The sequence below is a fragment of the Bombus bifarius genome, unplaced genomic scaffold (genome assembly GCF_011952205.1).
Source record: "Bombus bifarius isolate JDL3187 unplaced genomic scaffold, Bbif_JDL3187 scf7180000007979, whole genome shotgun sequence".
In the NCBI taxonomy this organism is placed as follows: domain Eukaryota; kingdom Metazoa; phylum Arthropoda; class Insecta; order Hymenoptera; family Apidae; genus Bombus; species Bombus bifarius.
The window spans coordinates 333,776-345,963 of record NW_022884364.1 but is presented as its reverse complement, the minus strand read 5'-3'; the positions used below and the strand labels follow the sequence as shown (position 1 = coordinate 345,963).

Genomic DNA, 12,188 nt, shown 5'->3' with positions numbered 1-12,188 from the left:
TTTGTATTAAAGTGTGAGATAAGAATGAAAACACGTAAAGCGTGAAATATCTAATTTTTCTAGAAGTTAAAAACATTAGAATGTTTGAATCTATTTAATCGTAAATAATTCTCGAACTTATAGCCCCTTTAGGACTGTGACCCGGTTTACAATGGCTTAATCCTTGCGTCATACTGTAAGGCGTCATTAAATATCACGCGACTATTTCTTTCGCGTCAACTTAAAAATAGAATTTGCATAAACGGTAGCTCAAAAGTGAAACATTCGTTTGTATTTCATTCAAAAACTGCTCTTAAGTAATACACCCAATTTATATGAGAAAAAGCACGATCAGTGCAATACGCCATTAGCTTTCCGGTAATGGGATAGTTTTCTTCTTTAAAGTCCTCTTCTTCTAACTCATTTTCCCGGATACCCACTTTAACGTCGATACTCTGGTAAAATGTATTGTTTTGAATAAAAAAGATAAAATTTAAATATTGGAATAGGTATGAAAATAGAAAGGATAAGATAAAATTTTAATTTGTTAGCTTTCGGATTAAAGGTTCGAGACGATTTTAGTTAAAAATCACCTGTTTAGAATTTAATGTGGTTGACGCAGTGCCCACTGTGAAGATTTCGGTAACATCGACGATAAAATCAAAGGTCTTTGCTTCTCTGAAGACATTTTTGAAAGATATAAAAGCTGGAGAGCTTCGAGTGATCACGTAAGGACCCATAGGCTTTGGCAAGGAGCAAGAACCGATCAAAGGGAAGCTTAAAGACAAAGGAGCTGTTAATCGTTACATTAAAACATCGAATTACCAGTTTCACTTCTATTAACATTTCAAGCGAACAATCATGTACGTGTGTGAAAAAGAATATCAGTAGGAATTATGCTTTTACATAAATTCTCCGGCAGTGTCTGAAGATGCTATCAACGTGGCAGTGGCATTTTCAACATCGCACGGCTCGTAAATTACGTCGATTATACCCTCGCTTAGTTCATTCACTTGAATATTTTTCGGACACGCGAAACACTCACTATCTACCTAAAAAAGTAATAAAGAAAGAAGCACGTGAGGCTAGATGGACTGTATTTTCCAACGTATCAGATTGCTATAATATCACGCACGTGTATCAAAAATATGGCATTCTCGCGAGTGAAATTTTTCACAGGAAGCGAGAACGCGTAATTGCTTCCTAAAGCCGCATTGACACGCGTGGTTTTCTCTGGAGGAGCGGGACTGGCCTTCAATCGCAATTCGTATGGAAATCGGCCCAGCTTGTCGGAATCAACATTTAACATGACATCGTCGATGATGAATGGCATCGTTGGATGATATATTATAGTAATATACTCCTGCAATTTTCCACATTTCAACGTTCCAAGTATTTAAAGGAAGGAGAATAAAACGACGCTAGATTAACGAGGATTACACACGTGCGATAGTGGTTGCACGATCTTTGACACTTTGGTAACAGTGACAAATGGATGAAGACACTCTGCTGTAAATTTGATCGTTTCACGTTCGAGGGGATTCTCCAGTTTCAAAGGGTAACAAATCTGGGATCGGGCAGGGGTTGCCAACTTGATCGATTCGATCACTTCCGGTTCTGTTACTTCGTACTCTATCTCGTAGAATTGATATTCTTTCTCCACGTTGGTGAACGTTACCTGCATCGAGCAAAAATAAACATCGAGCGTCGAGAGAGAAGGATACATCTCTATTTTTACGTTCTATTAGAAATGTTACGTACTTTGAAATAAAAGTTCCATTTCTCGTAGCAATAAAACACTGCTCGGTAATCTCGCTGACTGTTCGGTGGAACGTCGATTCTTTCGTTACCTACGAAGCTATATAGAGGAATCTGTCCACGAAGAATGAAAAACGGTAAGAGATTTATGTTCGAAGAGCTTTGAAACAGAGCACACGATATCAACACTATAAAAATCAATCACCTGTGATTGCGTGTTATCGTTTGTTAACAATTCGATCTTACATTGGAATCGCTGTTGCGTATTTAACCAGTTGTGAACAGGCAACAGTTCGGTATACCTTGTTTTCGCGGGGAATTGACGGCTTATCTTCTCCGTAACTCGAGGTGACAAGCTTCTGCCACGAAGAAAATATAACAAATATAAGTTTTCGTCCTGGGATTTCAGCATCAGCGTTCCCTGCACGAATAAAAAGAAGAGAGAAACAGCTTCGAATATAAATTTCCATTTTGAACTTTGATTTATATCGGTTGACTTTCTACCATATGCAAAGTGTTTTCAGAGTTCATGACCAGCGGTGAATATGTCACAACACAAGGAGCAAATTGTTGCGAAGGAACTTGCAACGTTTCGTCGGCGGAGAAGTAATCTCCGGTTACTTCAACCTTCAACTTCCAGGTATAGGTGGAATCGTTCGTTATAACCACGGATCGAGTTTGCTTTTCTCGTACCAAACACTCGAACGCGATCGTTTCGATCGGATCAGGTAGTTTGCAGCACGCTCCGCTAATTTTAACCCTCAAAGATTGGTACTTCTCAATCTCCATTACTGCCTGCAAAAAAGATACCGAAAGTAGTAAGGAAAAATAGTAAAAAGAAAAAATTAGGAAATATATCTGTATCGAGAACTCGTCAAAAATCATAATTCGGCGTTAATCTCGTTACGAAGATAGATTAAAGATTGTAAGTAGGCTGTTAAAAATAATCAGCGGTCGAAGCCCCAATTACTCCGACGTCAGCGGACAATTTTTAGCTCGTGTAATCTCGAAAGTTAAACCGACGCGACGTCGAGGACGTGGTGGAGTGGCGGGACACGCGTGCAGAGAATCTCATTAAGAGATTGTTTGACATATTTGTACGCCGTGACGGGAAATGAGGTCGTGAACTCACCTCACCCTCAATTAAGTTACGCTGCTCAGGGGGTTGAAACTTCACCGTGAAACTGACATCCATACCGGCCGAGCAGTAACCGGACATAGGAGTAATTTGGAAATCTTTCGGCAATTTCGATGTGTTCCACTTGAATCTAAATTAGTTTTCCTATTAACAACGTAACTTTAACCTCGCTTTATACTGGGTATTTCAGAAAGATTAATACAAAATTTAGGGGCAAGTGGTGCTTGTTTAACTTTACCATTCTTCGTGTCACCCTTTAATTGTATTTATCTAGCTTTAACGAATTTAAGTTTCAAAGAAAAATTGAAATAATCGTCATCGATATATACGATCTCTGGTTTGAGTTTTTTGCTACAGATTTTGGTAAAACACACAGCATAGATAAATAAGCAAAACAATCAAATGATATTTTGTTTCATCTTTACTAACATTCTTTTGATTGTTTTAATAAACATTATGACAAAGAAAGAAAGTGAAATTGTTAAATAGTTTCCACAAAGCAAATTTCCAAGAAAAATTAATCCTTCTACGTGCTCAATGATAATATACAGGGTGGTTGGTAACTGGTGGTACAAGCGGAAAGGGGATGATTCTACGCGAAAAAAGAAGTCGAAAATACAGAATAAAATTTTTTTTTAATTTTTCTTTTTTTTACCGCACGCGTACCGAGCGAAGATTCAAAGTCGATTTTCTCGAAAACAAAGCCTCAAACGAAAAATTTTTATTCTATATTTTCGACTTCTTTTTTCGCGTAGAATCACCCCCTTTCCGCTTGTACCACCAGTTAACAACCACCCTGTATATCCTTGTAAAAGTAAATTCAACTACTTCAGGGGTAATTAAATAGTTAAACGAAATTAGTTATCGACAAACCTGGAGCCCAAATCTCCGGTGTTCATTAATATCACCTTAGACTCTTCTGTACAACCCTGAACTACAGTACCAAAAGAGATATGGTTCCTATTTAATCGAAATTCCGCTCCTACGCAACTTCCACGCACCGAAAACAATGGCAGGATCATGGAAGACGATTGAAAGGCCACTTTAGTTTCGAACGATCTTATCCTCGATGGAGATTTAAAAGTGACCAACACGTTGACCCTTTTATTCGGCTTCAAAACTACGCTCGACGATGGTTCGATCTTCAGAACGTCCAAAAGTTTCGGTTCGCCGGTTGCAAACCTTTGATCCATAGTCCAGGAACGCTTGATCTCCATAATGGATGCCTGAGCCATTTCGCTCTCGTCATCCGACGGGTCACAATATCTCTGACTTTCGCGGTACTCGTCGTAGCCATTTAGATACTTCATGATCCCGAATCTCAGATCAAGCGGTGCCAAACCTTCGTTTATCACCGGAATCTTCCTTACGACGCTCTTGCGAGCGGGAACGTTACCAAGATCTATCGATTGATCACGCGGGTTCACCAAACGAACCTGGAAAACACTTACATAGTGTAACGCAGGATATCAACGCTAGAAATTCGAAATACGCGCTTTTTAAGATTGCGATAGGAAAGGAAAGGTTGGATTTTTCATTCGAGATATGAAGATTGCCATCGTGCCACCTCGGATTTTGGGAAGTTCCGAGAGATTAACGTTTGACCCTCGAGCGAATTCGAGTACGTATCTCGCCGAAACGTTAGTTAGTGTCTCGTGAGAGTTCCTCTTTGAGCGCGTAGCACCGAGAAACTTGCTTTGTTACGCTTTCCGTCGCGTCGACTTCACTCCGTGGAGAACCGGATCCCGGTCGCGAAAAACCTGACGAGCAACCTCCTTATCTCTATACGAAAGTTTTAACAAGCCGTTGCTCAGCGCAACATGATGGATAATTTACTTTATAGCCGATGCCCTCGCCAATAATCGTTATCCTCTTCTCGTTTGCCGAGTTGATGGTGAACACCAAACATTCGTGGTACTTAATCTCCTTCAATGGTCGAAAAACGATCGGTATGGTGATCGTAGAGCGTGCAGCCAGCGCTTCTGATATCGAATTTAGGTCGATGGAGAGGTGTGGTTGTTCTTCGAATTTACATTCGATTCTGTGTTACGATAATTGCGTAAGATAAATAGAAAGGATCACAGGCTCGTTAATACATTGACGCTAGAATTGCAAAACGCTTGAATCGTTCACGCTTTAATAGTCGTATATGTAGCATAATTATTTTAGTTCACTTTACTTGCAGTTTAGTTTAAATTATATCGTTTAATTACAGTATGTATCGCGATATTAATTAACAAGTTGATGAATCTCAATCAAATATGCTCGTGTGTCAGAAAATCCAGCCCACAAAATTATAAGTTATAAGAGGCAAAAAAGACGCAACGAGATAAAATAAGAAGGATAAGAGGAATAAAATAATTTATAGCGAATATTTTATCGATTATACCGTCTAAAAATATCGCGCAGTAATTTTAATTACATCAGATTCTGAATAAAAACGCCTGGATACTTTCCTGGTGAATAACGTACAGTTTACAAAAAACGTTCTAAAAAGTCCCTGAGCATTAAAATGTTAAAATAGCAGGTTACATAATAGTTCTGGTCTTTACAATTAACGGTCAGTTTTACAATTACGTTAGTTTAATTGGCAAATCAGTTCTACCCCTGTCCACTGATTTCCCCTGTACCGAAGCTGAGCTGTAGTCTTATGACACGCGATTACTATTAAGCGTACAGAAACGAGCGCTTAGAAACTCTTATAAACCGCAGACGAGAGATACAGCGACCGTAAAGCGGTAAATGACTTCTAGTCCTTCATTTTTTATTTCGACGAGCGGTAAGAGGAACCTGAGAAAGTTTTAAAAAATTTGAAAAAATTGTAGCGTCGAGGGTTCACGTCGTAAACTTAAGCAGCTTAATTTATCGTATCCGAGGGAATGATTAACGAGGAACATCAGCCAAGCGTGATATGCGATTTTGATGAAATTTTGATCACGAGTGAATTTTTACAAAGAAACTCACATAAAAGCTACATCATCGGAGTTTGTTACACGAAGCTCCGCGTAATAGGAGATTGCATTGTGTTGCTGAATGTAGCAAGGTCCGAAATCGTAGCGATTGAAGCTGAATTCGATGGCAGGTCTTCTGGACGTAGCTTTCAACGTGAATTTGTAAGTGGGACCATTGGATATCTGAAGAGAAGTAGAAAAGATCGTTACACTTGTCAAGTGAAATATTTCACGCAGGTCGGAAGATTTTTTAAAAGTTTCCTTGTCGCTTGCGATTAGCGTACCTTTAGAAGAACACAATGATCCTTTATTGTAACTTTTTGATACGTTGTTAGCGTCAAATAACAGGCGGATCGATTCTCGCTGGTCACATGGCCTTGCTTCTGAGACGTGGTCACGCTATACGCGTTTCTGCAGGAAATTTCCGGCGTCATACCGAGCTCCCAAGCGTAATAGAACGCTACTTTACACGCATTCGTTATGTCGAACTTGAGATTAATCGGTACTTCGGGCATTATCTTCGAGCGAAAACAAGACACGTTTTCATTTCTTTTCAATTCGCCTTGTTGCATCCTTAACACTTTGACTGCCACGCCGAAATCACAGGTTTCGTTCAGGACGCCACAGGAGTATTTTTATTATTCAAAGCATATAATGGCGAAATAATAAATTGATGATATAAGACAATATTCTTCCCCAATGGACCGTTTATCTTATTGGTGGTCACGGGTGACCACCGTGGCGCCTTAGTAACAGTTGATAGCGACATATTATAACGAGGCTTCGTTTATTTCAACAAACCATTCGCATTCGTTATTTTGTCGTAAGCAAAACGTGCAGAATATATTGTTCTTTTATATACTCTTATTTATTTTTTATTTACTATTATTATAGAATATACTCTTTTTTTTTTTTAATTTTTCCATCGAGACAACGATCTACAGTGAGATCCGTTATAACGTACCGCACGCGTACCGAGCAAAAATTCAGAGTCGATTTTCTCGAAAACAAAGCCTCGAACGAAAAATTTTTATTCTATATTTTCGACTTCTTTTTTCGCGTAGAATCACCCCCTTTCCGCTTGTACCACCAGTTACCAACCACCCTGTATAATAGTAAGGTATGTGCACACTTCTAACTTCAATTATATGATTATAAAGCAGCATTTACGATTATTTTCTAAGATGTGTTTACAATAATATTCGTAGATTACTCCTCAAAGATATGGATGCAAACACAGTGCACGTTAGATGCAAGATTTGTTCTCATTTTTTTTTATGTTCTAATAAAAATGTTTAATCGTTCAATGGGGCACTTTTTGTCTCAAAGTATCTTCTATTTATAGATTATATTCAAAATGCCCTAACTGTCAATTTTTATATAATTTTTACGATTGTAAGAAGTTCAAACGCTCGGGTCACCAATGACCACCGTGGCTCAGATCAACGTGGCAGTCGAAGTGTTAAACGCGCGTGACAACTAGACTGCGAATACTTATACATTTATGTTAAATTTGAAATTGCAAAATCGTATATCGTGCACGTGGTATACGTAAAACGTACAAAATATGCAAGAAAAAAGTACTCGTTATAAAATTTAACAGCCGAAACAAATCTCTGATTAGTTTCTATTCCTGTAGTTGTATTCGTAGAAATATAAATTTGTATAAGCATCCCCAATCAGCCATGACATTTTCCTTTTTTCTTCCTTAGTGATGTTCAGAACCGGTTTATTCACCTTGCCCAGGTCGATGACGTTCTCCTTACTCTCGGAAGCTCGCACGATTTCGCCGTTGAGCTTGCAATACGAAACCGAGGACACGATATCGTAAACGGAGGCGGTCACGAACATGGTAAGGGGATTTTTCATCAGCTTCACGGCGCATTGAATGGAAAAGTGGAATTCACCGACCTGGGTTGGATGATACTCGACCCTGTGGACGAATTAAAAAAAACATTCATCCTACCATTCTGCTCGGTATCTCGCGTAGAAAGCGTAAAATTCGAAAATCATCCGACAAACGAGAAGGATTTCGTGTTACTGATATAAATCGATATTGGAAAAACAGTAAAAGAGGGAAAATCGTATAGATAAAATATCGCAGAGGACGTTGTGTGAAGCTAAAAAATTGGTTTCAAGATAAAGAAGAAAATGAATAGTACTGAACCAGGGGCAAGAGTATTTAAAAATATAGATTTTTAACTATTGTTAAGAATAACAATGACCAGAAATGTTGCTCGCTCTTCGAGATCAGAGTTCCAGTCATCGGCGTTACGCTAAGCTTTTGAAATTTACCCTCGGAATAAAGCGATTCCTCTAACACGCTAAACGGTATATGAAAATCCTCGTTGTTCAATATTTTCAACGAATCTCTCACGTTGAATCCTGAGAACAGAATAAAATCCGCCGTAAGGTCGTACATACAAGCGGTAGAAACGAATGAAACGCGACACCCTGTATGCAACTGTGCTCCGAATGAGAGAACAGAAATGAGAAAGAGAAACACGTTGGGTGGTTCACGGTAAGAATGCTTCGAGTCCAACCTAAGATCGTTGGCTTGAGTTTCACGTGAATCGTGAGGCAGTACACCGACGGTTCGGTTACGATGCCGACAAGCAGGAAAAGGCACTCCAGATTGTATCTATCGATGGAAAAGAGCCAGAATGATTCAAAGACGCCGACGTTCTCTGCCAAAAATGTGAAAGCCAGGTCGGTACGTTTTCCACGTTCGGCAATACCCTCGGTCACCGCGCAATGAAAATTCGATATCTCGCCTGGTCCAAGAGGCGATCGATTCGTCCATGAGAAATAATAATCGTCTACAGTGGGGTTGATCAGGTGGAATTTTCTGAAATCGTACATTTTTATTTTTATAACTTAAGCATTGTTTCAAGGTTCGCGCTGCTGTAACGAACGCTTCGATCGTTGTTCGAAGAAGATTTCTTTTTATTTACTTTTCTACTAAACTTCGTTAAAGCAAAACGTCTTTTACAAACGGTACAATGTAGTACACTTACTTCACATGAGTTCCGGCCACGCCAACCACTTTAAATTCGATTACCCTGATGTTCTGCCACAAAGTGGGATCGTCTATTTCATATCCCAAGGGACCAGGTAGCGATGGATCTCGTCTTCCACTGGTTACGTAGTCGCTATCCTGTACGTCGAAGTGACAATAAGGCAGCAAACTTCTTGCTACGACGGGAATTATCAGATCCGCTTGCTTCGATTCGTGATTTTCTATGCTATATTTCAACAAGTTTTGAACAATTTTTTCCATTTCCAAGGCTTTTTTGATATATAGCAAAATATGATAGAGCGGGCTCGGTTAAGGGGAAATAATTGATATGCAAGCTGAAAAGATACATATTTAGTTCGATAATGAAATAAAAGGGGAATTTTGGTAATATCAGATTGATTAACAACATACTGAATTTTAATACCGCTGCTTTGTAAAAGAAAGAAATAGAAGACATGGTTTTATTAGATTCATACTTGCACGTAAGGTATGCCTTGTAATAAAATACATCCTTGGGTGAAAATTTTAATGTACATTCCACAGATTGTCCGGGTGATATCGTTCCTGTCTCGGGATAAATTACGAAAGGCAGATCATCGCCTTCTAACCAACTGTCGGTGGTTCTTCCCGATAATCCTGCGGTACTGCTGAACAGATCCGATTGTTTCATCGTTGAAGCATCTTTCATATCGACGCTATCTGCAAAATTATAAATATTATTTTCCATGAAAGATAACCTAATGACAGAACGGATGAAAGAAGCACGAATGAAATAGAAGAATATTACGATACCATGAAATTGTTTTTTAAAAATTAATGACATACATCAGAAGACAGATAATTTATGTTTTCCTCTTAATCACTGATTTGCCATTGATTTGTAGAATTTAGTCAAAGTCACATACTATTACTATGAATCTTACTATGTACAATATATGACTTATTGGTGGACTGTGAATTTTTATGCAAATTCATATTTATGGAAATACACAAATAACGAAACCTGGAATTGGGTTTGGATTTTTCGTATATTTTTTGTATTTTTACGTTTTACGTGAATTCTGTGTATTTTAGCATCTTTCAATCTTCAAAATGCATAAAAGTCCACAGTCTTTTTTACGAGCAATGATATACCATTACCGGAAACGAATGACATGCATCGTCGTGACAAAATATTCGTGTTGACCCCCGCGCTCGATTCATCCTGGCCGAAATTTCTGCGACCGAGTTCACTTGTTGCGGAGAAGATTCCCCTAGATGATCTCGAATGCTGGGAGCGGGTTTCCTCCGCGGTTCTCGGTCTGGAAGTCACGTTCGAACTGTCTCCTATGTACCTCTTCGGATACTGTTCGTCCATGTTTATCTTCCAGGCGAACACCGTATCTACGATCCCTGGATTCGATAGGAAGAATTTGTACTCCCTGGTCTGCAATGAAATTTCGCAATTGTTTCCAACGCGATTGAAATTTTTATTGGTATCAAACGTAATTTTGTTCCAGGATGTGCAACGAATACGCGAACTATTTATCTTGTTAGAGTTTCTAATTAAAAAAATCTCTTCTTCTTAGTTTTTAATTATCTGATTGCAAGGTAGAAAATTGACCTGAAACATCAGCGTATCGTTGAAACAAATTTCTTGAACAGTGCACAAACATTCCGAAAATGCAACAATGGCGTTTAATAGGAGATCGATCGATCTGTTCGTCCCAGCCAAAATTTCGTGCTTTGCCTCGATGGTTGGTTCCACGATTTTCTTCAGTAACAAGTTTACGTCGCTTAATCGATCCATCAGATCATGATGTATCCGCTCCCAACGCACCTCCGTCTGTCTATCGTCCCAACCTACTAACTGGTGTTGCGAATATTCTACCAGAATTTCGCATATCAAACACTCGATACGAATCTAAAAGGAAAAATGAAAGGTAAAGAGCACGTTGTTTAAAACAATTTACTAACGTTTGTGAACGTGAAATACACAAGTTGAAGTGGCAGAAAAATGATAGATCAGATGTAATATCGTATTTTCAAGGAAATGATACTATAAGACGGTGGAATATTGGAAATTATTTCGTTCACGTTTCGGTGACAACAGGTTACATTTGGGAAACGTACGTTCTCGTAATTCGCAGGTTCAGGTGCCAGGAAAGTAGCAACGATTTCTTTGCACGTGAGATACTTGATATGTCCAATAGATGGCTCGAACACAACGTGCGGATGTGCACTCCATTGGAAACGAAACCATCGATCTGTAGATTTATTGGCAATCTTGAATGTCTTTTTGTACATTTTGCTAACGAAACAAAGTCCGTAGTCGAGAATGTAGGTCAGAGACGCAGAGTGCATCGAGATGCTCGAAGCTGTAAAATACACTTCCGTTCACGTCGTGGTTAATGAAACAGCGAAATTTGAATGAAATTGATGACAAATGAATCGTTCAAATTTCAACTTTGTACAGTCGTTCAAATTGCCTTTCACCTGAAACCAATGAATTCTGCTTGGACAAAACTCTCCGGACCTTGTGATTTTCGGTCACGACTTTACGTTTATTCTCCTCGAATTGTAAGCCGTCCAGAACGATCGGCTCCACGTAACACTCGCCTTCCAAATTAGTCGACATATTCTCGTACGGATTATCGATCACGTGCAAACGAATGTTTCCATGATGTTTCCCGATTTCAGTCGGAGCGAAGATTACTTTGAAGCGAGCTACATTTCCGGGTGCCAGACGAACTACGATACATCGATCGCGTGGCTCTGTAACGACAAAATTACAAATGTTTGGTAACATCTTCCATTTTTCTTTATAACGCTGAGATGGGGTTAACGCTAGGATGAAGATGGTCGCGTCAATTCCAACTCGTGCAAATATTTTACCTCTACTTCTTTCTCAATTATATCCGCGCGTCATTGTTCTAACAATTTATACGAATAATCTCATTTTTCAAGTAAATTTACGACACGGGTTAAATGGCTAACCATCGCAGTAATCCTCCCAAATTTGCAGTAAATGCTGCGTATCCGAGCAAGCGGAAAAGAGGAACACGTTATTCAAATCCTCGTCGATCTTCACGATGACTTTCGCCTTAATGAATCCGATGTTTTCCAAAGCGAGATATCTGTAACTGCTCTCGTCGATCAATGTACGAGGAAAGTTCAAAGTAGGTCTTTCTCGTGCTCCATGCACTGGCTCTGTAATCGCCACTTCCGGCACGCAAGATTCTCCTATCAGTTTGATGAATAGCTGGTCTGCTTCGAGATGCGAAGGCAAAACCACGGCTGCTCGAAACGTTTCTTGAAACGTCTGCAAACAACCCCAGAGAATTTCGAGAAATTTCATTTAATC

The 12,188-nt window shown here is 39.2% G+C and overlaps 1 protein-coding gene across 1 annotated transcript in view; it reads right to left on the bottom strand.

Annotated features, from left to right (window-relative positions):
* Positions 1-275: 275 nt before the first annotated feature.
* Positions 276-12,188, bottom strand: part of LOC117204753 (hydrocephalus-inducing protein-like) — a 33,253-nt gene continuing 21,340 nt past the window's right edge. Inside the window, 22 exon segments of the mRNA XM_033442477.1 lie at positions 276-434; positions 573-756; positions 886-1,031; positions 1,115-1,342; positions 1,424-1,657; positions 1,741-1,851; positions 1,943-2,227; positions 2,230-2,595; positions 2,738-3,005; positions 3,749-4,321; positions 5,837-6,009; positions 6,111-6,344; positions 7,564-7,759; positions 8,052-8,211; positions 8,370-8,674; positions 8,844-9,071; positions 9,322-9,544; positions 9,986-10,271; positions 10,449-10,748; positions 10,958-11,202; positions 11,321-11,599; positions 11,822-12,146. Of these exon segments, the coding sequence (XP_033298368.1) occupies positions 276-434; positions 573-756; positions 886-1,031; positions 1,115-1,342; positions 1,424-1,657; positions 1,741-1,851; positions 1,943-2,227; positions 2,230-2,595; positions 2,738-3,005; positions 3,749-4,321; positions 5,837-6,009; positions 6,111-6,344; positions 7,564-7,759; positions 8,052-8,211; positions 8,370-8,674; positions 8,844-9,071; positions 9,322-9,544; positions 9,986-10,271; positions 10,449-10,748; positions 10,958-11,202; positions 11,321-11,599; positions 11,822-12,146 (5,508 nt within the window).